Source organism: Tympanuchus pallidicinctus, unplaced genomic scaffold, assembly GCF_026119805.1.
Source record: "Tympanuchus pallidicinctus isolate F22 unplaced genomic scaffold, pur_lepc_1.0 scaffold38, whole genome shotgun sequence".
Classification (NCBI taxonomy): Eukaryota; Metazoa; Chordata; class Aves; order Galliformes; family Phasianidae; genus Tympanuchus; species Tympanuchus pallidicinctus.
The window spans coordinates 1,834,864-1,860,938 of NW_026294756.1; the positions used below are offsets into that span (position 1 = coordinate 1,834,864).

At 45.0% G+C, this 26,075-nt stretch overlaps 2 protein-coding genes across 7 annotated transcripts; both read left to right on the top strand.

Annotated features, from left to right (window-relative positions):
- On the top strand, positions 1-19,845 carry DPP9 (dipeptidyl peptidase 9). 4 transcript variants are annotated; one of them, XM_052699750.1, is made up of 22 exons: positions 4-228; positions 1,931-2,018; positions 4,709-4,808; positions 4,905-4,959; positions 7,947-8,059; positions 9,064-9,237; positions 9,436-9,604; positions 9,765-9,878; positions 10,182-10,310; positions 10,808-10,869; positions 11,384-11,484; positions 12,754-12,931; positions 13,716-13,881; positions 13,975-14,054; positions 15,623-15,775; positions 16,233-16,368; positions 16,698-16,843; positions 17,101-17,247; positions 17,411-17,563; positions 18,142-18,284; positions 18,639-18,750; positions 19,239-19,845. In XM_052699750.1, the coding sequence occupies exons 2-22, from the start codon at positions 1,963-1,965 to the stop codon at positions 19,329-19,331; spliced, it is 2,580 nt and encodes an 859-aa protein (XP_052555710.1). In that variant the 5' UTR covers positions 4-228; positions 1,931-1,962; the 3' UTR covers positions 19,332-19,845. The 4 variants fall into 4 exon arrangements, with proteins under 4 accessions (XP_052555711.1, XP_052555710.1, XP_052555708.1 ...); XM_052699748.1 differs by having other exon boundaries at positions 4,709-4,959; XM_052699749.1 differs by lacking the exon at positions 4-228 and adding an exon at positions 4,221-4,324 and having other exon boundaries at positions 4,709-4,959.
- Positions 19,846-26,001, top strand: LOC128088872 (procathepsin L-like). Of its 3 annotated transcripts, none has more exons than XR_008210405.1 (9): positions 19,846-21,018; positions 21,408-21,532; positions 23,899-24,024; positions 24,177-24,299; positions 24,446-24,595; positions 24,830-25,054; positions 25,140-25,308; positions 25,452-25,619; positions 25,775-25,885. XR_008210405.1 is itself a non-coding variant. In XM_052699752.1 (9 exons), the coding sequence occupies exons 2-9, from the start codon at positions 21,479-21,481 to the stop codon at positions 25,872-25,874; spliced, it is 1,062 nt and encodes a 353-aa protein (XP_052555712.1). In that variant the 5' UTR covers positions 19,846-21,018; positions 21,408-21,478; the 3' UTR covers positions 25,875-26,001. The 3 variants fall into 3 exon arrangements, 2 of the variants coding, with proteins under 2 accessions (XP_052555712.1, XP_052555713.1); XM_052699752.1 differs by having other exon boundaries at positions 25,505-25,619; positions 25,775-26,001; XM_052699753.1 differs by lacking the exon at positions 19,846-21,018 and having other exon boundaries at positions 21,423-21,539; positions 25,505-25,619; positions 25,775-26,001.
- Positions 26,002-26,075: the final 74 nt, after the last annotated feature.

The following is a 26,075-nucleotide window of genomic DNA, read 5'->3' on the forward strand; positions in this document are numbered from 1 at the left end:
TCACTTCCGGAGCCGGGTGAAAGGCCGCGCAGGGGAAGGCCGCTGCCCCCTCCTGTCTCCCTCCTTCCTCCTCCCTGCTCCCCACCCCGCTTCCGGGGCTGCCTGGTGTCCACGGCATGGAGTGGGAGTGACGGAGTTGCCGCGTTTTCCCCCCCTCCCCGCCCTGCAGAAGAGCCTCCACCATCCCCCTTGCCCGCCCGTTGAGGGGGGAGGTCGCCGTGTCCTGGGGTGAGTGAGGAGAGCGGGGGGGGGGGGGGGGACGGGGTGAGGGGCGACCCCGGGACGGGGGGCTGTGCCCAGGGCGCGCGGAGGGGCCTGGGAGCTGGGCGGGCCTCTATAGGTCTCCCGTGACTCGTCCACCCCCACAGATTCCGGAGGCCACCACGCCGAGGACAGGGCTCGCCCTTTCCCTCGCCGCCCCAGGCGAAGTGGGGAAGGTCTCTCTGAGGGGATGTGGGGGGGTGCAGCCCCCCAGGACTGGGCAGCTGGAGGAGGGGTGCGTTATCTGGTTGTTAGGGCTCCCCCTGGAGCGTGTGCTGTGCCCGGGAGGGTTGAGGGTGGCTCGTGAGTTGGGAAAAGCAAGGATCTCCCAGGCTCTGGGGAACGCTGCAGCCTTCCCCTCCAATAAGGGCAGCAGTGTAGTGGGGCTGCCTGCCCTGGCCTGTCTCTGGTCACTTGCAGCCTTTAACAAAGCTGAATCTTCTGCATGGAAGTCCCCACTGCTTTATTCCACTCTCACTCGCTTTTGTTTTTGGAAAAGCTACTCAAGCTTATGTTCGTCTGTGATATGGACGCGTTTATAGTGCTTAAGGAGAGGCTGTGGTTCTTTAGCTCTTCCCAAAGACACCTGCAGGCCCCTCAGTTTTCTAAATCCTCATGTCTGTTTGGTTCCGTCTCTTTTCTTTGGGTTTTGCATTGGAGGATGTCATTGTTCCTGGGGGAGGGAGTGAGGATGAGCTATGTCTCTGAATCATAAAAATCACAGAATAATTGAGATTAAAAGGGACCTTAGGAAGTCCCTCGTCAAAGCCCTGCTCACAGCAAGGCCAGCTGTGAGATCAGACCAGGTTACTCAGCATTCCTGAGCACTGCTCATGTTGCCCTTTGTGCTCGCATTGAAGATTGCCCTGAAGTTACTGGATGCTGCTCTTTAGTCTCTCTTTGTTCTTTGCAGGAGGAACTTTCCTGCACAAGGCTTCTCTGTGACGCTTTGTTTCTCTGAATTCTCTGTGAGTGTGGTTGAGGTGCAGAGATGGCTGTCTGGGCAGACCAAGGGCCTCAGCAGGAGATAGTGACAGGTCTGGGGTGTGTCTGTGATTCAGAGCCAGAAGAGGACACAAACATCATTGTCCTTTAAGGTACCAGTGGAGAAATAGTGAATACTGTGCCTTTGAATGCTCCTGGAAAATGAGTTTGTGCGGCAAGTCAGGCTTGTTCTGTGGCATCAGGCTGATGCTGAGGCAAAGGGAAATGCACTGGCTTGGAAGGCAAATCTGGTTTTTTATGTCCTGTGTGGGGCCATGATGTGTTGTCAGCAGCAGAGCTGCTGACCCTCTGTCTGGATCCTTATGGTGTCCTTTGTTTGACTCTTGTGAGTATGTTGATCAGACTTGTGTTTTCTCTATTCTTAATGCTGAATTTTGGGGTTCAGAGAGGAGAGTGAAAGAAAGAACTTCTGTTGCGGGTTCTCAGATTTTAAGAATTTTTGTAAGAAGAGATAGGCCATATATTTCCACTGTTGAGAAAAAGAATTCTGTGTTTTGTCTGGGTTGTTAGTATCCAGCGCATGTTAGTAGAACAGATTTGGATTGCAAAGCACAAACCAAGAGTTTTGGTTGTGCCTCTGTGCTCAGTTGCATATGTGACCTGTGGAAGGTACCAGAGGAAACTGCAGCTATATGAAATTCGCTATTTTCATCTTCCTTCCTAGTTTCCTGTCCTGCCTAGCTTGCTGAGTAGTTAATGCAGAAGATAAAGAGGGTTCGTCTGGAAAACGAGACTGCAGGAAGTTGGAGAAGGTATGTTTCCCAAGTAATCCCAGGGTCTTTATTCACCCCATGCTCTGTGGAACATAGCAATAAACATGTTCTCAAGTGAATTAGGTTTCTGAAAAATCCCAAGCCTGTCTTTTTGCCTTGGGGAGCTCTGTGTCAGGATCTGTGGGTCAGGAAGTGACTCAGGAGGTTGATTTATTTCACTGGCTTCCAATTCCAAGCTTTACAATTTTTTCCCATACTGATGTCCCTTGCTGTCTTCCTATACTTGCTTGTTGTCTTCAGACTAATGTGTTTCATCTGAAAAAGAACTTGGTGGATATATGTCTGACGTGTCTAACCAGGCTGGGCAGAGTAAGCACACTGAGTGAGCTTGGAGGCACTCAAAGGATAGCTAAGTGCTTTGGGAAGTGAAGTCATCTAAGGACTGTGGAGGACTCGGAAGGAGAGTCTGTCTCTAGTGAGTTGTATAGCACATACAAGATTTATTGATGAGGAAGCTTTGTGAGTGTTTAATAATAAGGTTGTTAAAATTGATGTATTGGTCAAAATCCTCTTTGAACAATTTAATCCCCAAATTAACTTTCTGACTTCAATTAGTTAAGTCACTCCTTATACTAGTTCTACTGCATTTGTGGTACTACCAAGTTCTAGTTATATTTTATTCTAACTATAGTGATAGAGCAAATGGTTCTTCCTTTTACTGTGTATTGTGTCAGAACCTAAGTTACATGAGACTCCATAACATTTTAGCTGTCATTTTCCAACACTTTCATGTAATTTTGGCTACAGATCAAGGGTGAGGATGAATACTTCTCTTATCCCAGTACTCTACTCTGTTCTAGTGTCAAAGTCACCAAGGTTATAATACCAAGCTGAAAGTTGTGCCTTTCACTTATCTGGTGAATCCTAAATTCATGGAAATGTAGTTTGGAAGGGAGTCCTGTTCAGGTTGGGGCAGTTATCAGTATTACATTTGTGTAGTGAGTGAGTGGACTATTTTGAGCCCTTAAAAGTGCAACTTTACCTTGTGAGTAGTTAAGTGAGTGAGAAGGTGTTGCTGGCTAGGAGAAAGTAGCCTAGGGGTCAAGTATCTTGAGCCAAAGCCAGATTGTTTTGATCAACCGACTTGACCTGCAGTACAGTTGGGTTGAGAGAATTGTACTCAGCTAACAGTTCTGAATGGTGTTTCTGTTATGTTTTTTTTTATAGACAGTGCTTTCCCCTTAAGATGTGATTTTTAGTTGCTATAATGGAGACCCGGAATACAATCAATAGACTTGAGGCCATAAGACACTCTTGAAATCTTAGAACATCCCGTCACGTTTTCTCTTGCAGCTTTGGGCTTTATGCCTGGCTTTTATTGGAAAATACTCTTTATTCGTGTTCAAGCTGTGGATTTAGGTGTTAGTTGTTTGTTTGTAGGAGAACCTACAGATATGTTTCTGGAGCTTTTTCTTGGTGGTGGTTTAAGCTGATGGAGAATTCTCTAGGAACGCTCAAGGTTCTCCTGAAAAATACTCATGGTAAAAAATGGACAGGAGTAAATGTTTTCTTGTGCTGATATTAATAACTATTCTCCTTTCCCTTGGTTCTACTCACTGAGAAAGAAATTGCTGTGCATCTTGAGGCTGAGGCCTTCAAGATTATTTGTTTAATTCCTGCTTAATACACAGACATGACAGCTACATCTCAGAAGCAGTTTTCTGCTCAGAATGCAGGTGACTGTCCCCAGTGACAAGTGGTATTTGAGAAGAACCTGATTTGAAAATGTACGTCTTGGGGCTGCAGAGAACAAGGCCTTTTCTGGTTTAATCCCTAGTCATTGGTTTGCCATCTTGATGCCGAACCAAAGGTAGCAATTCTGTTTCCATGGAGTAGAATTCTCTAGCCCTAGTATTTTTATTTATTTTTTTTTTTTTCTGGTAAACCAAAGTTATTCTGAAATTTTCTGTAACATTCTTCCAGATGTAGGCTGGTCAGCCCAAAACTACTAAAATGTCCTTGTGCAGGGAAATCCAGCTTTTCTAATGAGGTGATGTAAACCGGTTTCCCTAGTCCTAAGCACATTCCTGCTTTGTAGTAGATTACATCGTTGACTGTGGGCAAGTCAGTTAGTTCACATCTCCTCAAATCAATGTTTGCTGTAGTTGCTCATCAAGGTGCTTTTTGTAGACTCTCATTCAATAACTGCGAGCTTGGAAATGCATGTACCACGTTTTGCAGGATATGACAAGGGTCTCTTACTGCTGTCTTCTTTCTGGTCAACAAAGTCAATTGCACTGTTTCTTCCTGTTTTGTCATCGTTCCTGGCTGCAGTAGCTATTCAGGTAAGTGAGCTGTTGCATTTAAACTTAGTTGGTCATAAAGTGTTGTGCCAGCTTTCCTTCAGGGCAGGAAGGGGACTTCCACTTGTGCAGTGTTCCAGGATTTAAGTTTATATGCCCATACGCCATAAATTTATATGCCAGTAGGTCATAGCTTTGATGACTTTTTGTCCAAATTCCTGGGGTTGTTTTCCTTTGAGTCATACTGATTTTTTTTTTTTTATGCCAGAATCCACCACATGGATTATGTTTAACAGCTTACTTCTAGAACTAGTACTGGTAATAAATCCTTTGGGCTTAATATCTTTGCTTACAGAACTTGATATGGAATGGGTGATGGGCTGCTTGATTTTAAGACTTAATTCTCCCCCTCAACTCTTCCCTCAGTTTTTTGTCTAGTTCTGAGGAAGAGACAATGACTGCAGTGGACACGCTATCAGACAGCTCTGAAGTGGTCGAGATGGAGGATGTGCCTTCCGAATTCCAGGTGCAAAAGCATTCTTGGGATGGGCTGCGTGACATTATTCACAGCAGCAGGAAGTATTCGGGCATGATAGTGAACAAAGCTCCCCATGATTTCCAGTTTGTCCGGAAAACTGAAGAGTCCAGCCCTCACTCTCATCGTCTTTATTACCTGGGTAAGCTGACATGCCAGACACTGGGTGTGAAAATATTATGGGAGAGCTTCCAATTTAAACAGACCAGGAAAAGGATGGAAAATATTTCTGTTTTAAGATAGGGGAACTGAGATTAGGTAACACTGCTCAAGAATAACACACACTCAAATCTACAGCAAAGTCTGGAACTGAGCAGAGACCTCTCCAGTCTCAGACAAGCACAGGCTAGTAAAAGAGGTATGACTGCAGTGTTCGCTTGGTAACTCAGGTCAGTACAGGGGATGGGTTAAGAGAAGGGATGCTTTTCAAACTCAGGGCTGTCCTGTGCTTCCGGAGCTAGAAGTGGGATTTAGCTGATAGATTAACTAGGCTGACTTTCTAAGTCACCATTAGTAATTAGTAACTATATGTTACAAGTTATACTATGTTTTGGAGGCGCGCACAACAGCAGCTTATTTTCTCCCTGATTTATTAAGCAGCACATAGGTAGGATGCTATGAAGAATAGGGAATGGAAAAAGATTTTGAGAGGAATTAATTGTTGTTAATATTTGTAGAGAAGTCTCCTTCTGTACAGTAGGATTGAAGGACAGCAGAATACTATGCTGAGTGGGACACTCATAGTTGGAACTATGATGTAATTAGTGGCAGAGTGGCTGGATTTTAGTAACTGGATAATCTTGTGATTACTAACATGGGAAGCTTTATAGACTATAAATGGTTTGTTACACTCTGGGGCATGAGCTGATCTTTACTGGACCAGTGAAGAAATTTCCCAGTGCGCAACTCCATATAGCTGGCTGCTTTCCTAAAGTGACTCTGCTATTTTTTTGTTGTTGTTGTTCCTTCTTTTTCTTGACTTGATTCTGGGTCAATGTAGAATGCGGGATTTGATTGAGCAGCTCCGGTATGTCAGTGATGATTTGCTACAGTCCTTTGTACGTTCTTATTACACAAGTGCTACTATAAATGGCAGTTTCCTGAATTAAGATGCTTTTCTTGTTGAGTTTGAATAGTGAGACTTAATTTAAAACTGAATGTTTTTCAAAGCCAAGTTGACTTTGATACAGTTTAGATGACTAAAGAATTAACATTATGTGTGGCTAATTTGCATTATTTTTTATTTTCTTCTGTTGTATGATATGGCAATGAGAGCAGCTACTGGCTGCAGGTTTTCTGCACAGTTGTAACTATTACAGGAGCCAGAACTAGTAATGAAGATGCACCAATGTCTTTTCGGTGTTTCGTGAAAATGGGCTGGGCATACTGCAGGTTGACTCATAACATAAGATTGTTACCTCTTCTTATGCGTTTCTTATGAAGTGGAAATGATTATTCTTTTTATTGCCATAATAAGCAATGCAATAAGCAATTGCATGCTGTGTACAGTGCGTTAAATACTTGGAACCCATTTTATGCGTTCACGCTTAACATTGTCCTACTATTACTGTCTCAATGCTGAGTAGCATTTCCAAAATTTTGTGTGGATACTGTTAGTGACTGTATGCCAAGGAGTTGGATGAAGACTTTTGAAGAGTTTTAATGTAGGGGTTGAATGCTGTTCTTCACTTGAGAGCACAGTATAATGTCTTCGGGGTTGAAGGCAGTATCTTCCTTGTAAATGCTGCTTTACTGTAGTCTTGAGGCTGTTGTATAAAGTACTAATGTAGTAAAGAGAAATGAAGTCCAGGTCACAGTCACATAATTGCCAGATATCTATATATAGTAATTAGTTCCTATCTGCACTTTGTTCTGTTTGGACATTTTAAATCAGTCCTGAGCTGTTCCCATATACTTCTATGTTCATTCACGGCAGATGCTGCTTATATTAAACACCACATACTCAGCCCTCTGGCGTTTCTGTATTTCTGAGGATTATATGCTCACATATTGCTTTACTTCCTAAGCACTTGGTGCTATTTCATTTTTTAAGTAACTGTCCTGTTAGGTTAACAGCTTAGAAATTTTATTCTCCCTGAACACGTACAGAGTAAACAGTATTGGGGCATGTTTTCTGCGTTAAATTCTGACCCAGGGCATCACTTAAGCAAATGTAGAGGGCAAGTTTATGGTCTGTGATTCTGCTGAAACTGCCAAAATCATTTTCACGGATATTCTACGTTTTCTTGGTTGGTTTGGAAATTGGATGAAAGCCAATAGCTTTATATGATTTGGCCATATCAAAAGCTTATGTAAGATGACAAGATGTCTTGGCTGAATAATGTTTTCCATTTGAACGGAAGCTCTCTAGAGCTTCCAGGTTTTTTCTTTCCCTCTTGTAGGCTAATGCATTGATCTGGACTAGGTCCTTTTTGGCTGAGAAATGTGGAGAATAATGTTGAGTCTCTCATTCAGGCCATGGCTCTTTTAGAGTGGATTTAGGCTGTGGGTTGAACAGTCCAGAGAGAGGAAAGTCTGAAGTAACCAACTCTGAAAAGGTTAGTTAGTGTTAAATGTTGCCTGGGGAAATATGTGTTTACAGCTGATGTAGTTAGATAGTATTCTGTATTTGAGCTGAGAGTTGCTTGGGAATGACAGCTGGTACAAGCCCTTGAACACACCTAACCTCTCTGTTGCAGAGTAATGGTCCCTTCCAGTTGAAACTATTCAATGGAAGATCTAGTCCATCCTCTCAGCCATGAGCAGGGACACCTTTGCTAGACCAGATTGCCCAAAGCAACCATCCAGCCTGAGCTTGAATACTTCCAGGGATGAGGCATCCACAGTTTCCTCTGGAAAATGTTTCTGTACGTCACCACCTTCAAAGAGAAGAATTTCTTCCTAGTATCTAATCTAAACATACTGTCTTTTAGTTTTAAATTACTACCCTTTGTCCTATCACTACAGTCTCTGATAAAGAGTCCCAACTGCTCTTTCCTGTAGGTCCCCTTTAGGTAATGGGAGGCTGCAGTAAAGTTATCTTACTAAAGGCTTTGTTTCAGTCTGATCTGAGTCATCTTTGTCCAGTAAATAATCTTAAACAGAATGATGCTTTTGTCGTCTTAATAGGAATGCCATATGGTAGCAGGGAAAATTCACTTCTTTACTCAGAGATTCCCAAAAAGGTACGGAAGGAGGCCTTATTACTCTTGTCATGGAAACAGATGCTGGATCACTTTCAGGTAAGCAGAAGTGTGAAGACCCTGAGTTGATAATTCTTGGGAAAATTGGTTGATGTTATGGGGTTGATATGGAGAGTGTTACCATGCTGTGCGGCATGGAACGGTAGTGGTAGGGACGTTGTATTGATGATTGCTTTATTTCATAATATGAGATAGGCACCTGTATGTGCTCTAGCTAGTGAGTATGAAACAGCAGGTGATGTGGCAAGCAAATGGGTGATCTAGTAAAGAAGTAAACTAGCATGTGATCCATTGCAAACTAAAAGCTATCAGGACAGCGCACCTTTCCTCTGTGCCTTGTCTGGGCTCTTCAGATACTTGTTAACAGACTTGTTGTAATACCTACTGTCTTTTCTGCTTTTAAGGAAGCTGGGAAAACTGTATTAAACAGCTTCTTCTGTCCTTTACTCTGTTGCCAGAGAACTGGAAAGGGAGATAAAATCTCCTTTTCCTCTATCTTTGTGTCTTTTGTCAGTAAGCATTAAGGAGCAAGGGGGTGCAGGGCATTGGTCTGTCTTCCTTTCTGGAAAGCTTCCCATTTGAAAAGAATTCAGCTGTCTTGACCCCATTTGGATTGCTAGTCCCCTTCAGGGTAATTCAAGATCCCTGGAAGAGGTTTTGTATGCAGTATCTGACATGGAAACTGTTTGTGAAAGGCTGTAGATAAGTGTCATTAAGTTAATTGGTTACATCTGATTTGCATAAGCAGCACAAGTGCAGCTGTCCTTAGTTAATACTGAAGTGCCAACTGTAGAAACTGTAGATTCATCTCTTATGTAAAGAGAACTTTGGGCTTGCAGTTAGATTAGTCCTACTGGGCCACACTTGTAGCTTGGAATACAGTAGTTGTGGAAGAACCTGTATGGTAAGAACTACTGACTGGGGCTGGTAAATTGTATTTTCAGCATTTAGAGACTACCTGGTGCCAGTTCAAAAGCATTTCTGCTCTGCGGAAGTTTCTCTCCTTGCAGATTTTCTTGGATTTTCTTTTATTTCAATACTAGGCAACCCCTCATCATGGGATGTATTCTAGAGAAGAAGAACTCTTAAGAGAGCGCAAGAGACTTGGTGTCTTTGGTATAACATCTTATGATTTCCACAGTGAAAGTGGCCTGTTCCTTTTCCAGGCCAGCAATAGCCTCTTTCATTGCCGAGATGGAGGCAAGAATGGTTTCATGGTGAGTTTGCTAATAGAGCTATGAATGACATCTGAAGTGGTTTTGGTTGGTAGCAGCTGCACATGTGCATGTGTTTGGTTATGATCGTTTCTTTTGTGTCCTCTCAGGACTGTGCCCTCATTTTGTGGGCTGTAGGTCTTTAAGCGTGAAGCTGGTTGTTGATTTGGTACACAAATGTTTGTATTTCTGTTGCTGTAGGTGTCTCCAATGAAGCCTCTGGAGATCAAGACTCAGTGTACAGGGCCACGAATGGATCCCAAGATTTGCCCTGCAGACCCTGCCTTCTTTTCATTCATTAATAACAATGATTTGTGGGTAGCAAATATAGAGACAGGAGAGGAGAAGCGAATGACATATTGCCATAAAGGTAACTGGTGCTTTTTCCCATATTTAGAAGAAGGTTTTGATTAAAAACTGTGGATGAAAGGGGTAATGTCTTTATGGCTTATTTCTCACAAAAGCACTTTTCTTCTGAATCAGTTGTTTTCAAGAAGATGCAAGTGTCCTCTTTCTTTTCTCCTTTCCAGGCTTATCCAATGTTCTTGATGACCCTAAGTCTGCTGGTGTAGCCACCTTTGTCATTCAGGAGGAATTTGATCGGTTCACAGGCTATTGGTGGTGTCCCACATCTTCCACAGAAGGTCAGTGTTCTGTGTATCAAATTCTGACACTATTACTACTGCTGGCCACTGCTGTGAATGATATTTTGAGCATGGTTTTCCTTTGGCCCGGGTTTGATCTTTTTCTGGGAAGGCCACCAGAAGGAACATAACACTGAGGGAGTATAATTGTGCTCAGAGGAGTATTTACTCATCGTTACTAGAAGATGCAATTATACAGGACACGTACAAAACTTTTGCACCAGTGTGGACTTCAGTGGTGCTCCAGGCAAGCTAGAAACACTTAGAAACACTGTAGCATGCATGCCTACTATCTTCTCCTAGGTTCAGAGAATTTAAAAACACTGCGAATCTTGTATGAGGAAGTGGATGAGTCAGAAGTGGAGATAATTCACGTTCCTTCACCTGCTCTGGAGGAGAGAAAAACAGATTCCTATCGGTACCCCAGGACAGGTAAGTGAAGTACCATGGGGCTGCTAATGCAACTTTTGACTCCTGCTAACTGAAGCAGTGGAATTTGTGCTATAAGCATCTCATTATTAATGTAGATTCTTACCAGGATGTAGAAGCTGGTTTTAAATGTTGAGGCCTAATTGAGTCTCTGAGCCCACTCCCCTTCTACAAAAGGGAACAGGATTTAAAGTTAACCTTAAATGAAAGGGTTGCTGAGAAAATGAAATATATCTGATGGCATGTTCTGGAATATATTTTGTGATCACTTCCTCCTGTGAATGTGTGCATCTATCTAGGCAAGGCAAAAGCAAACTTTCCCAATACCCAAAATGCCTCATTTGAACGCAGTATTGTTTGCATTCATAATTTCTTATTTGTGTATTGACTTCCAGCCATTTTAGCAGGACCAGAGTTGGTTCCTGTCCAGAAGCTCTAGCAAGTATAATCCTGGGGGGTGTCCAGGCTTGTCATCTTGATATTCTGTCACTCCTTTGCAGGCAGCAAAAACCCCAAGATTACATTAAAACTGGCAGAATTGAAAACAGACAGCAAGGGTAAGGTAAGTCAGAGTGTATTATTGCTCTGAAGAGTTGACTGCTTCTGAAGTTGCTTAGAATTAAGAGGCCATTTAAGAATCTGTGATAGCATTAGCTTTGCATTTCTTCCTCTTGTAGCACCTAATTCTTGAATGTAGGTAGCTAGAAAAAGAAAAACTTTTAAAAGGCTGAAGAGTATTATGCTGCTCAAAAAGCAGCTGGGAGAGGGGAGGCAGGTGAGAAGCAGAGTTAGCCTGACATACCACGACATCAGTGGGCAGAGCTTGCAGGGTTAAAACTGGATCTAATCCTGGACTTCATTGCACAGTTGTACCCTTTCTGTAGCTGGATGCCAAAACCATGGTGCTTTGAAACTTGCTTTTCCTTTCTATTCTTGCCATTTTGTAGAAAGGTTTGCTTCCCCTTGATGAGGTCAGTCAGTAGTTACAACTTGCTTATTCTCCCGTTTCTCTGAGCTTCCATAGGAGAAGGCCTGGTATTAGTCTGATTTGGTATTGGGCCTTCCTTTTGTTGCAGATCGTGTGTGCTCAAGACAAGGAGCTGGTGCAACCATTTGCTGCATTATTCCCGACTGTGGAGTACATTGCCCGTGCTGGATGGACTCGAGATGGCAAATAGTACGTAAGTTTTTTTTCTTTTTCTTCCAGACTAATGCTGGTAGGGGCTTCCCAGGCTAAACTCTCACAGACCTTCAAGACTGTGTGGTGTTGTAGCTATACAATAGATTGTGTTATATTGAAGCCAGGTTTATAATGTTGTCTTCACCAGTTCTTAAAGTTGTGAGTGTCACAGATGGCACAAGACTATTTGGTTTCTTCATTGTTTTAACATCCTACTGGTAGGAAATAATCAGATGTAGACTCAGATGACAAGCTATGGGTTTTAATGCAGAGCTACAACCACAAAGTTAAATGACAATCAAGTAGGCAATCCTAGGGAATTCTTTTGGGTTCAAGATGTACAGCACCCATACTACATTGTTCCTGTTGAAAATGAGGATGTACTGTAAGCAGTTTTATTGTCTGTTGGTCCTGTTTGTGATCAATGCAAATATGTCATGGGAATGTGGGCAATTTCCATGTTGTGCAGTGGGGAAGAGTTACTCTGTGACCACTGTAACTTGTAATTAATAACTGTCTGCTTTGGAAACTGAACTCATACAGTTTTACAGAAGGTAATCACGTTAGTGACTCCTATGTTCTGCACCAGAGCTTGTCAAAATGTACTAAATATATCAGTTCATGAAATCCGCAGACACTGTGCAGGGGGTAACTGGCTCTTTTGAAAGTCTATGTTAATGATGGAACATCCCTTGATGCACTTCCAGGCCTTGGGGTAGCCATACTGTGTAGCAGTGGCTTGACTTCTGTCATGTTGAGAGGCCTGCAGTGCAGCACCATTTCAAATGACTCTCCTTGGAGAGGAACAAGGCTGAGACTGAAGCAACCCCTGTGCTTGGCTGTTGTCTTAGGTCTGTGCCTTTCCTTGCTAGTGCAGTGTACAACAGAGAAGCTACAAATGAATCACTTTAGTTTCTCTTGATCTTAGAAGCTCACTAGAAAATAGTGCTTCTTGATGGAAGGGTTGACCAAGGAAATGTTGCATTCTGGAAACGTGTTACCTGGTCTCTTGGGATAGACACTCTACCCAGTGTGTCAGACATCTAGTCTGAATGATACCCCTATGGGACACCAGAGATGTCTGACAAAACATATTTGTTGGCAAAACTTCCAGGAGATTAGAAGAGAAGTAATTATGAGGAAAGCTTTGCATTCAGATGTTTAAATCCCTTCTGCCAGTGGGAGAAAATGGATCACGTGTTCTGAGTGTTATAAAATGACATCTATTTTGTGGTACTGACCTTTACCTCCAACTTCTTTCCCCAGTGCTTGGGCTATGTTTCTAGACAGACCTCAGCAGCGGCTGCAGCTTATCCTTTTGCCTCCAGCGCTCTTTATTCCAGTCCCAGAAAGTGAGGAGCAGCGTGCTGAATTTGCCAAAATTGTGCCAGAAAATGTTCAACCGTTTGTTATCTATGAAGAAATCACTGATGTGTGGATAAACGTAAGCAGCTCGGTGCTGGGAGGAGGGCACTGGCTTGTCCCTTCCTCCCCTGCACTTAACTATTTTTGTGTTGGCTGTGTGTCCAGCTTAGTCCATGTTTCAGCACACTGCTTTGCTGCTCAGTATTGCCAGGTTTCGTGTTAGTTCAGGAGGTCTGATAAAGTTCTGAGAAGGACTTCCATGCACTCAGCACTGAAATATAAGAGAATCCTACCTAATCCTTGCTACCATTCTCGGTGAAGGCAGGCACTTAGAACACCAACACTTTTGTATGTAACACTGCAGTTCTTTTAGGGGTGATTTATTAGAAGATTAAATGTCTTCTTGAGTTACAAGCAACTCTAATCTGTGAAATTTAAATATATTTAGGTAAGTGATGAACACGGGACAGGAAATAAATTTGAGCTTATAACATAAGCACCTTGTTGCTGAAGCAGCAAAGGGACCTGAAGTTCAAACTGTGGCATTCCCAAGGTGTCAGAATAGCAACTGCCATATGGAACACACAGCTGAGTTGTCTTGCTCAGAGGCATGACGGGTGGGTACTGCTTTGCTGATAGTCATGAAGAGCTCAGAGAACACGTTCTTCTGCACAGGCACAAATTTTCTGTGGTAATTGGAAAGTATAGAATTGCTTTTTATCACTAGCAGTTTGTCTGAGATATTTGTCCCTGCCCAGCTCCTTTCATTTGATAGCACAGTAATTTATCAGTGTATCTTTTGGCTGGCTGTGCATTGGTCTGTCAATAGAAATCACTCAGGGATCTCTTGTCTCATGTGACAGGTTCATGATATCTTCTATCCTTTCATACAACCAGAAGGGGAAGAGGAAGAACTGTGTTTTATCCGAGCCAATGAATGCAAAACAGGTTTCTGTCACCTGTACAGAGTCACAGTGGTCCTAAAGCAAGGCAGCTATGACTGGGTACAGCCGTATGTCCACAGCGAGGGTAAGATCTGTGCATTGACATTGCATCAGCTTTGTGGGCTCACTTTGCTTGTTTTATCTTTTGGGGAAGATTATTTATTTTCATGTCTTCTAGATGATTTCAAGTGTCCTATCAAAGAGGAGGTTGCCCTGACTGGTGGAGAGTGGGAGGTGCTGGCAAGGCATGGATCAAAGGTAGTGGTTATTTTCTCTTGCAGTGTTGCAGTTCTGCTTTATCTGCCCACAGTCCTGGCTTATGCCCTCTGTTACACCTGGAACCAACTAGAACTACTTCAGTTTAATTTTGTGTTTTTATTATTATTTTTAAAATTTATTGCTGCCTGTGCTTTCCCCAGAAGTGCTGAAGTCCAGTGTACATTAAATTGATTGTGTTTTTAACCAGACTCCAGATTGCTCTTTAAGTCAATCCCATGAGTGAGGGAAGCCATAGAAATGGACGTGAGTCTGATGTTCAACATTAACAAAGAATTTTTGTGGATAAGCTTGGGCTTACTGTCTTTGCTGAAGCATTTTAACCTCAATGAGTACTTATGGACTGGGAATATGTCCTGGTGCTTAGAATGAACTCTTGGTCTCTAGCTGATCCTTTCAGGAACAAGGCAGCTGGGGAATATAAAGCAATTCAGAATATGAAGGAACTGTGTATCTGTTTTATCTTGTAGAGCCTTGTTCCATTTTGCTTCAGGAATTAACTCTGAGTCTGATCTTTAATGCTCCCAGGTGATTTCTGTCACAATGAAGGCCTTGTTTGTTCATTCCCAATTAATCTAGATTTCCACTTCATACTTTAAAAAAAAAAAAAAAAAAAGCCTACAGCTTTGTGCATTTGGTTTCTGCTGCTTGTTTTTTTTCCAATCTGCAATTAACCCGCTGTCCCTCCCCATGTGGATTCTCACTGTACATGCTGTTGATTTTGCTCACAGCTCTTCCCTGCATGTGCTATGTCTAAAATTGTGTTAGTAGCAATTATTTTGATGCATTTGTTGCTCCGCAGGGCTCTCTCTACTTGTTTTCCTGGCCAATTGGGTTGGATATTGCTTCCCTGTCCTGTCTGCAGTTCTCTTCAAACTATGTTAGCTAGAAAGAGCACTTGAGTTTCAGCATTTGGAAACTGTAAGGTAGAAACAGTTCAGTTTCTGTTGCTGGATCAGTGCAGTATTTAAAAGCTGTTGCCTATATTCCTGGCTGATCCAGGTGGATTTTAGAAACTGATGTATGTGGACATTAAGAAGTTATGTTAGTGTGACTTGAAGTTTGGTATTGCTAAGGCTATTAAATTGTTCCTTCCACAGATGGGAATTCATTATCACAATTGATGGGGAAAGATGCATATACACCCTTAAAATGCCAGTCATAATGTGGGAGGGCACTCTAGTTAAGCATAGAATCTTTCAGTTTAAACAGCAAAGAGAGCTCAGTTTGTTGTTTTTTTTTTTTTTTTTAAGCTCCTTAATAAGCAAATGCTTCGAGTTTCTCAAAAAAAAAAAAAAAAAAAAAAAAAGCAAAAAACAGAACACACCACTTTGGTTTCTTTTTATTACTTTGTTGGATTAATACGATTCTCCGTAAGTGCTACGTGTGTGTATTCCAGTCTGTCATATAAATGGATACTGTGTATGTCCCTAATGCTGTAAGTAATCTCTCATAGTCTAGTAGTGTTTTTAAGCCTTGGGACAGACTGAATGAGAAAAGAAGCAGTAGATGTCATTCTTCTGTCAACAAGGCCTCTCTTCTTCATATAGATCTGGGTCAATGAGGCTACGAAGCTGGTGTATTTCCAAGGCACGAAGGACACCCCATTGGAGCACCATCTCTATGTAGTTAGCTATGAGTCTCCTGGAGAAATTGTGCGACTTACCATACCAGGCTTCTCCCACAGCTGTTCTATGAGCCAGGTTTGTTGTTCTTGTATGTTGTTTACAAGAAGTTATTTACAGAAGATACAAAGAAGTTTTTTACAGAGAGAGTGGTGAGGTGCTGGAACAGGTGCTGCCTAGGCAGGTTGTGGATGTCTCGTCCCTAGAGGTGTTCAAGGCCATATTGGATGGGGCCATGGGCAGCCTGGTCTAGTATTAAATGGGGAGGTTGGTAGCCTTGTATTTGGCAGGGGTGGTTGGAGTTTCATGATCCTTGAGGTCCCTTCTAACCCTGGCCATTCTGTGATTCTGTTTAGACACAAGATGCACTTGTCTCCTGTCTAACAGGGAATGGTAGTGAGTCATGCAGTGATTACCGGGGACTTTTGTATTGGTTGCTTGAGATGTGGGAGCTCTAATCTAAGAACAGTGTGGAGGAGGCTGGTTGTGGGAAATGAGACCTCAATTCCCCTAACTCTTCCTCTTCCACCTGTAGAATTTTGACATGTTCATCAGCCACTACAGCAGTGTGAGCACTCCACCTTGCGTGCATGTCTACAAGCTCAGTGGCTCCGATGATGATCCGCTACATAAGCAACCCAAGTTTTGGGCTAGCATGATGGAGGCAGCCAGTAAGTCCTGCACAATGTGTAACTGCTAGGTTATTTGACCCATGTCTGTTCTCAACCTGTCAAGTCTTACACTTACAGCACAGCATGCCTTATTTGAAGATTTTTAGCTGAATATGTGTTCATGGGTGATCCATTCTCTGCATATATGGCCTACTGATCTATGTAGGCCGGTATCTGAGTGGGAGGTTTCTCTGAAAGGCAGTGATAAATCTTGTTATGCTTTGGGTATTTAAAGAGCCCTGGCTAAGAGGACGAGGTTTTTCAGACTGGGTAGAAGACAGAGTCTGCTTTTGTTATTGCATTGCTATTGTGTGAACTTGCTTCTGCAGGTTGTCCCCCAGATTACATCCCACCTGAGATCTTTCACTTCCGTACTCAATCAGATGTTGAGCTCTATGGAATGGTCTACAAACCTCATGATGTCCAGCCTGGGAAGAAGCATCCCACAGTGCTCTTTGTGTATGGAGGCCCTCAGGTAATAGTCCAGATAGTTGATTGCTGTGCAGTGCAGAGTTCTGTGTAGCTCAGTCATGTGTCAGGACTTAAACTGAACCTCTGTTCTGACCTCTGCCTCAAACCTGAGATGATGTTTTAAGCATTTAGACTGATACATCTGTCTCTGGTAGCTCATCTAGTGGCTGCTGTCCTGTTCACCATCCTGTGTGGTGAAACAGACGGAGCAGGATAGTGGAAGGCAGCTGCTTGGTTCTGAAACTTCTTTATCTTCTGCAGGTGCAGCTGGTGAATAATTCCTTTAAAGGAATCAAATACTTACGGCTAAACACGCTAGCATCCCTAGGTTATGCTGTGGTAGTGATTGATGGAAGGGGTTCATGCCAACGAGGACTCAGATTTGAAGGAGCCCTGAAAAACCAAATGGTAATGTACTTTTTTGATTAATCTCTGTTCCTTTTTCAAAGGCTACTTTTTCAATGGCTGAACGTATGCCTGCATGAGCATTACTTATGCCTTATTGGTTTCTTAAGTTTTCAGGCTTATAAAGCCACTAACTTCAGCTTTTTTTTATTTTATTGCTCTTTAGGGTCAGGTGGAGATAGAGGACCAAGTGGAAGGTTTACATTACGTAGCAGAAAAATACGGGTTTATTGACTTGAGTCGAGTAGCCATACATGGCTGGTCATATGGGGGTTTTCTCTCCCTCATGGGTCTCATCTGTAAACCCAATGTCTTCAAGGTAAGTCCAGACGTGGTGGAGCATTATCTTGGGACTCGTAGCTTTCTCAGCCTCTGTAGCTCTTGGTATCTGGAGTTGTCCATCAGAAACATCAGACAAAAAAGCCAGGTGAAAATGACCCTCAGTCCTTTCTGCCTGTAGCTCTAGCATACAGCCCTGCATTCTGCTTGCAGGTTGTACTTTCTGAGACATAAAGAGGATGGGGTCTCTGGGATAGAGTCACATCCCAGTGGCTGCTGATGGAGGACTTGGCATACTATCAAATAAGATGATTGATACACTATTCCTAAGCCCTTCCCAAGTCTTCAGCATGTTTCTGGTTCTATTTCACTTGTTTTCCTTGAAAAGGGAAGCCTTTAGGTACTGTTAGGATAGAGTCTGCCTGACTTTGGTTACAAGAGAAACAGCATGAGTTGGAATCCAGGTTTTATATAGGTTTTGTTGTGGAAGAATCGGTCTGAGTGATAGAATTGTCCAGAATTTTTTTTTTCCTTTCCCTCATCAAGGAAGCAGAGAATACTTGAACTCTTTAGCACTTGATAATGGAAGTTGTTTCCTGCCACCTATTTGTTTGACAGATTGCTATAGCAGGTGCTCCTGTCACAGTTTGGATGGCATATGACACCGGGTATACTGAGCGGTACATGGATATCCCAGAAAACAACCAGCAAGGTTATGAGGCTGGCTCTGTGGCATTACATGTAGAAAAGCTTCCCAATGAGTGAGTACTGCGGGGCTGTAATCTGCTAAAAACCAGCTTCCAGATGCTGTGTGGTGCCATCAGCTGCACCTCTGCTGAATACCAAAAGAATGGATGAATTCTGGGGTGGTTTTATTTTAACTCATGAGGCTGGTTGCTGCTTTTTGCAGCAGGCTGGGGCATCATATATCCAGCCTCCTTTGCCAGTGGTGAAGGGGCTGAAGATCATGTCTGTGGCCTTAAATTATTTTTGACTGCTGCCTGGTCATTCTGGTCATTGTTCAGTTTTTAGTTTGCTGAATGGCAGCTTTTTGCTCAGACTCACTTCAGAGCTTTTTGTTTGGATTCTCATATTCTCTCTCATCTCATCTTCAGGCCAAATCGTTTGCTGATCCTCCATGGTTTTTTGGATGAAAATGTGCACTTTTTTCACACAAACTTCCTGGTATCACAGTTAATCCGGGCTGGAAAACCGTACCAGCTTCAGGTAGGGGGAACAAGAGTGAAGTGGGAAAGTTAGTTAAATCTAGCAAGATAGTTTTATGCTTCCTGCCTCGAGTGCGGGAGAAGGTAGATGCGGATGCTTCCACGTGTTGCTCTTGTTGCAACACAGCTGATAGTAAATGCCTTGTTTGACTTCAACGAGTGACCGGGAGGTGGCACTGTAACTGCATTGCTAGCTGATGTGGCCTCTGTCTAAAAGCATTTGCAAATAGGGCTCCTGCCCTCAAGTCTGGAACTTTCCTTCTCCCCTGGAACTGTGGCTTCTCACATGGCTGTGGACAGCAGAAGTGGCTGCTTTGCTGAGCAGAGTGGCAGTGCACATCACTGCAGTGAAGTGAGAGGCAGGCTGGGTGCTCTACACATCTCCTGGCATTCCTTTGTCCTGATAGAGACTGGGCACAAAGTGAGGGAGGCTTGTCCATGCTGAATGAGCAACTCCTGATTAATTGTCTCATCTCTGCTTCTGCACAGATCTACCCCAATGAAAGACACAGTATTCGGTGCCCTGAGTCAGGAGAGCACTATGAAATCACGCTGCTGCACTTTCTACAAGAATACCTCTGAGAACACATGCCTCTGCAAACTGGATGCTGACAGCTCTCTTCACCCCTCCTGTGCCCAGCCACTACCACCTCCCTTGACAGCCATCTAACCCAGAGCACAAATGGCTGCGTGCCCATGTCGGGGTGTCTTGCCCTGAATAATAAGGGAGGAGGATGGAAGGTACTTTCCCTTTGGACAGTGCCACCTTCTTTCACTTTCCAAGCTGGAGGTCTGCCTCTGCTCAGCTGCTCATCCTATTTCTCTCTTCCAGCCTGGCTGTTAATGTGTTGGGTTGTTTTTTTTGTTTGTTTGTTTGTTTGGTTTTTTTTTTTTCCTTCTACTCCCACTATCCTGGGGATTGATGGACAGTGGTCTGTCTCCTAAGACTGAGGTTTGCATCCATCTCTCTCTGTCCCCCATCCTTTTCCCTTCCACTGCACATCTGCAGTTCATTCACTCTTACCTGCAAGAACTCGGTGCCTGTGTTGGAAATAGAAGAGCTGAATAAGCAAGCTGCCTTAAGCCAGGAATGGCAGCTGATTGCTGGTGCTGTGTCCTTGCCCTGCTGCAGCAGTGTGGAGCCCTGGGATGTGAAGAGCTCTACAGAAGCATGCAACACTAGTCATTTCTATTTCTCAGTTTTATTTCGCAGAGCAGATGGAGGAAGTGGCTGGGGTTGATAACGATGCCCTCTCATGCCTTTCTCTAATGGCCGCTCACAACCAGAGTTGTGCCAAAAGGTAGCACAGCAGCTGAAGCAGCTGGCTACAACCAGAGATCATCTCTCTGGAGATAAGTTTTTTTTGTTTGTTTGTTTTTTTGGTTTTTTTTGTTTTTTTTTTTGCAACACAAGATGGATAATATTTATGCAAGTCCTTCCTCCCTCCATTCTTTATGCTGCCTCCCGATCCTACCTTCTCCTTCCCTGAAACCTTGAGCTTTCAGATGTGCACTGAAATTGGCTGTGCTTCAGTTCTCTGCAGGTCAGTGACTGTTCCCCTTACCCATCTACTCAGCATATGCTTTCTTTTGGTTTTTATTTTCCTGGTCTACAGGAACTGTAATTCTGGGGAGGGGGGATTGAGTAATTGCACCTCAGGGGAGCGTGTACCCCCCCGCCCCTCAAGCCAAGGGTTCTGCCAGGGATGAAAAGAGAAGAAAAAAGCAACACCCAAATGAACCACATTGACTTGCCCTGGAGTATTTTAAGTGCGTATTATGAAAAGAAAATATTTTTATGGATTCTTATTCTTTTATAATTATGAGTGTAAGATGTAGCAACTCATTAAAATATTGGAAAGAGATGCACTGGTTGGCATTTGTATTTTTTTTGGAGTGTGGGAGAGGGCTTGGGAGGAAGCACCATCTGGCTTACAATGGGTAAAGCTGCTTTTATGGTAAAAGCAAAGTGCTTTGTTTGGTTTCTGTGTCAGACAGCGGACAGAATGTTAAAGCCTTGATGTTCCTCAAAGGAAGCACGATCCAGCAATTGAAGATGCTGCAGGGTGGAGAGCTGGGAATCCTGGACTGTTCTTGGCTCTGCCATTCAGGCAATCCTGGACTGTTCTTGGCTCTGCCATTCAGGCACTGCATGACCTGGAGGGAGGCTTCCCGTGCTTGCAAGTAGCCTCAGCCGTGGAGATAGGAACCTCACCCAGCATCCCAGCTTCCTCTGACTTCTTGGGGTTGCAGCTGCTCTGTGGCACAGGTAACAGCCTGGCGGCTCATCTTCAAGCACTGGCAGCTCCGATCCCACGCTGGGAGGACACGCGTGGGTGCTGGGCATAGAGCTGCTTTTTGCAAGTATCTGAATACTCGCCCGTGCTTGCTTTCTGTGGCACTTAAGGCCTACAAAACCTGGCTTTGCTGCTTTTCTTTCTGTATTAGAGTTGAGCATTAATTAAATTGCTATTAAATGCCCTGAGGATGTAAGCTAGAGACTTTCATTTTAAATGCAAAGCATCTCACAGCTGGAGGATTTTGTTTTCTCAATATGGCTGTGAGCATATTTCTTGCCCAGGAATTCACCTGGCTCTCTTGGTCATGCTTTAGCTTCGATCATGCACCCTGCTTAGTACCTTCTGGTGTTTCTTTGAGGTCTGAGGAGCAGCGGAAGGGGAGGTAATGGAGGAAGTTGCACATCTCTGAAGCTTCCTTAAGAGAAGGGTATGCTTTTCCTCATAGAGAGAAGAGTCACTCCCTTCACAGCTGGGTGGGTGCCGGTACGTGGTAAGAAGCTTTATTTTGCGGGGTTTGCTTATTTTATGTCTTAATCTCAAGTGTTTTCTTCCTGTGCCAAAAGAACAAGTATTCTTAAAATGTCTGCAATGTCTTAAACTTTTATAGATGAACAGTTTATCTGCCAGCTGCTTTGATCCTCCAAGCTTGCTTCTGAAGCTGCATAAAGTTTTCTTCTGTTGGGTATTGAGATCCTGAGAGGCATTAACTTGGAAAATCACTACAAACCCAAGTTTTTCTATATGTAACAAGATTGAAATACAGATGGTGTAGGAGGCTTCCACCTAGCTGTCCTGAGAGACAGGGAATTGGAGTATGAAGCAGCAAAGTAGCTCTTTTGGATAGAGGATTTGCAGCTGCAATAGAACAGAGTTTAACTTCCTGTGAGGGCAAGTGGTAACGGCTGCAGGAAGTGGAGGGCATTGTGATGGATGCTGGAGAGGCCGGATAGAAGGCGCTCTTCCTCAGTACTAAGCCTGAGTTTGTTGGGAGGCACTTCTCCCATGAAACTCCAATGTGTGGAGTTTTATTTTTAGGTGTAGGATGTGGAGAACAGATGTTTGGTTTCAAAAATAAGTCATTTTGAACTGCTTCTTGAGCTAATTCTGTAGCTCAGCTAGATGCTGTTACTCTGAAAGATGGTCGAGTGGAAAGCTTCTTAGCATCTCTGTTCCTAAAGTGTTGAGGAATAAAGGTGTGGTGATGGCTCTTTCTCTCAAAGCTGCAGTAGTGGAAGCTCAGGGCACAGTCCTGGGTGCTGTTCTCTCACTGTTGCTGCTCTGCAGAGCAGTGCCTGTGGGATGGCTGAGTTTGCTACAAAATACGTTTCATCAGATTCCATCAAAGGAGGCGTGGGCTGTGCAGCAGCAGTGTGAGGAAGACAAATGGCTGCAGTGGTGGGGGACTGGGGGAGTCAGACTGCAAAATGCAAAGTGTAAACTGATCATGGCGTGTCCTCACTGAGGACTTTTGGAGAAGCATTCACACATCTGCTTCCAGCACATTGCCTCTTAGCTGGGGCAGATGCAGTGCTTTGCTCCAAAGCCCATGGAATCCTCACTGCAGTGCTGCCCTCCTCCTTGTGTAGAAACAAACTTATTTTCTCTGGTTTTAGCTCAAGCTCCTTGCTCAGAGGCTGTTGCAGCTTCCCCTTGGCTTTCAAGTGAGAACAGCATTGTCCCAGCCCAGCAGCTGTGGCTCTTGCTGTGTTGGGCTCTGTGTTTTGCCTCGAGTCCCAAAGCTGCTCTGAACTGGGATGCAGAGGCTGAGCCATAGGCATTCCCCCTGGCCCCCAGCCTCATTCATGCCAGTCCTTTTTCTTCCCTTCTGACCTTCCCTCATGCATCTGTGCTTCAGCCAGGGTTGTGCAGAGCCAACAAAAGGCACAACCTGGGGAAAGGTCTGTGCATTTTTCCCCCCCCCTTTTTTTTTTTTTTTTTTTTTTTTCAGAAAGCATTGCAGATATCTTTATCCCTGTTCCTGGTGCTGCTCTCAGGGCTGGCTGCAGCTCTCAGGCCGCTAGGCAAACGTTGCTCTGGAGATGCCAACATGCAGTCTCAGTGTTAGTGGTGCAGTCAACAGGAAGGAATGCATGAGGTGGCTGCTGCTGTAGGAAGGGGGTGGGGAGCATGAGGCACTGTGACAGCAGAGAAATGCAGCAGCCCTGAGTAAGGGATTTTGAAAATAAAAATTGTGGAGAGACTGTAGGGAGCATAGAAAGACAGGAAGGGTGGACAAACTAGGGTGTTCCAGAGCCACCCAAGCTGACAGATAGGAGTGGGGATGGTGTGTCTGCAGCCAGCGGCTTCCACTATCTGCAGCCTGCAAGTCCCTCCATGGTGGGGGACGTGGTGCTTGAGCTGCTACCAGGCACAATTGGGGACAAACACTATAATGTGGTCAGGGGACAGGTTTGCAGGTGGGTAAAGGGGCTTTTGCTGCATGGTGGCAGATGGAACGTGTCCAGTGTGGCCCTGGAGCAGCACTGGGTGCGGCTGTACCTGCTTTTCTCACTGCCTTTTTGTCTGCATTTGCTTTGTTCTGCCACTCAGGGAACAGGATGGAGCTCCAGTTTCTTGTGAAGCCATTCATTCCTCTCCTAAAAAGGACAGTTAAATACCACGAAAAGGACAGACAGCTAAGACCCTCTAAAGCTCCTGTCAAAACAGCTGCATGTCCATACAAAAGTTGATCCAGCTGAAGGAACAAATGTATATCTTGCCTTTCTCTGCTTTCCCCTCATCTTTAATCCAGACTTGGAAGGATTTATCTTGCCCAATCCAGGGGCTGTAGAGTAACCATGGGGCTCTACCCAGGCCTACCTCATCCCTCCTTTTGCTTTTCCCTTCAGTTCAGAGCCATGACTGTGCCCTTGAGGCTGCTGCTGGCCCTGTTGGGCTACATCACGGCACTGGACCCTGCACTGGAGGAGGCCTGGGAAGGGTGGAAGAGCCTATATGCCAAGGAGTACCCTGGGGTATGTCTGCACCAGCTGCAGAAGGACCTGGCCGTGCTCAGCTCCCCTTGAGCCTGACAGCCTGGGGTCAGCTTCAGAAGGGTCCATACCTGGGAAGGCCCCTCTGCTCCTGGGGGCTGTTCCTGACCCCAGGCTGCTCTGCCCCTTGACAGGAGGCTGAGGTCATCCGCAGGGAGGTCTGGGAGAAGAACCTACGGCGCATAGAGCAGCACAACTGGGAAGAGTCACAGGGGCAGCATACGTTCCGCCTGGGCATGAACCATTACGGGGACCTGGTACTTGCACCTACTCCAAGGACTTGATCTGAGGGCTAGGTGCCCCCAGCCTACTCTGCTTGGAGTGATGGTGCTCCCTGGGGTGCAACCTGCCCATGGGGAGCAGCAGTGCAGGTGGCCCTGCACACACACATATGCACCTACAGATGGACGAGGAGTTCAACCAACTCCTGAATGGCTTCACCCCAGTGCAGCATGAGGAGCCAGCACTGACTTTCCAGGCATCGGCAGCTCAGAAGACCCCAGCAGAAGTGGACTGGAGGGTGAGAGGCTACGTGACACCCGTAAAGAACCAGGTAGGCACGTGGGGGGCTCTGTCCAGGGCCACAGGATGGGTGCCAGCAGCAGAAGCTAGAGACTGCATCCTCCAAAGGGCTGGAATTCTGTGAAACCCAGCAGTCCTATAGTTTTGGCTGTTGCAGTTTCTTGTAGTTTTGCAGATGAGGAGCTGGAAAGCAACACTATGGGGTCACCCTCCATCACGTTTTGGAGTGATGTTGTGATCCCCCCCTCACTTCCCTCTCACCCAGGGGCACTGTGGATCATGCTGGGCATTCAGTGCCACAGGGGCCCTGGAGGGACTTGTCTTTAATTGGACGGGGAAGCCGGCAGTGCTCAGTGAGCAGAACCTCATCGACTGCTCCTGGAAGCTGGGCAACAACGGTTGCCATGGTGGCTACATGACCCGTGCCTTCCAGTATGTGCGTGACAATGGTGGCATGAACTCCGAACACGTCTACCCCTATGAGGCCACAGTAAGGGGCAGCAGGAAGGGGGCAAGCAGGGATAGAGCTGTGCTTATGGGTCCCAGCCCTGGCACTGCTTTCTCCCTGCTCTCAGGACACCTCTAGCTGCCGATACAACCCTGGGGACAGGGCGGCCAACTGCTCCACAGTCTGGCTGGTGGCCCAGGGCAGTGAGACAGCGCTGGAGCAGGCAGTGGCAACTGTGGGCCCTGTGTCTGTGGCAGTGGATGCCAGCAGCTTCTTCTTTCACTTCTACAAATCAGGTATCAACTCCTGCACCTGGAGAGGTGTGGTTAGGTAGACTAAGGCAGGTGTGCCTTGCTATGGGGCTGGGCAGCCAAGCCCTAGCAGAGCCCACAGGGCACCCAGCCCAGGGGAATAAGATCAGCCACCTTCCTTTTTCCAGGAGATGAATTGACCGGGGTCAGAGCCTGGACAACTCAGTTCTGTTCTTTCCAGGCATCTTCAGCAGTATGTTTTGCAGCCAGAAGGTGAACCATGGGATGTTGGCTGTGGGCTATGGTACCAGCCAGGAGGGCAAGAAGAATGTGAGCTACTGGATCTTAAAGAATAGGTAGAGGTAGCTTAGATCTGCCATCACTTTCAGCCTGTCCACTGCTCCTCTACGAGGTCAAAGATGCAGCAGGAGTATCCCCATCCCATGACATGTGACACGTTTCCCTGTGCCATGGGAGTGCAGATGCGCTCATTCTCCATCTCCTCCTGCAGCTGGTCAGAGGTGTGGGGTGAGCAGGGCTACATCCGCCTGCTGAAGGGAGCCAACAACCACTGTGGGGTGGCCAACCAAGCCAGCTTTCCTCTGCCGTGAGATCCTGGACTGGAAGGAAGATGGCACTCACTGGGGTTGCTCCCCTGCCTTGCTGTGAGGATAGGGATGCTTCCTTCAGGAAGGGGCTTTTGTCTGTGTGAGAAACAATTAAAAATGGCATAGCTAATCACTCTGTGCCTGCAAAGGGGGGCTAAGGCATGGCTAATGTAGCAGGTTCTTTTTTTTTTTTCTTTTCTTGGT

Coding starts and splice junctions, on each gene's coding strand:
- LOC128088872 (XM_052699752.1), top strand. CDS start 21,479: ATGCTTTTCCTCATAGAGAGAAGAGTCACTCCCTTCACAGCTGGGTGG. Junction 21,533..23,898: donor TCACAGCTGGGTGGGTGCCG/GTACGTGGTAAG, acceptor TTTTCCCTTCAG/TTCAGAGCCATGACTGTGCC. Junction 25,309..25,504: donor CTTTCACTTCTACAAATCAG/GTATCAACTCCT, acceptor TGTTCTTTCCAG/GCATCTTCAGCAGTATGTTT.
- DPP9 (XM_052699748.1), top strand. CDS start 1,963: ATGCAGAAGATAAAGAGGGTTCGTCTGGAAAACGAGACTGCAGGAAGT. Junction 4,960..7,946: donor TCATCGTCTTTATTACCTGG/GTAAGCTGACAT, acceptor TCGTCTTAATAG/GAATGCCATATGGTAGCAGG. Junction 8,060..9,063: donor AGATGCTGGATCACTTTCAG/GTAAGCAGAAGT, acceptor TTTCAATACTAG/GCAACCCCTCATCATGGGAT.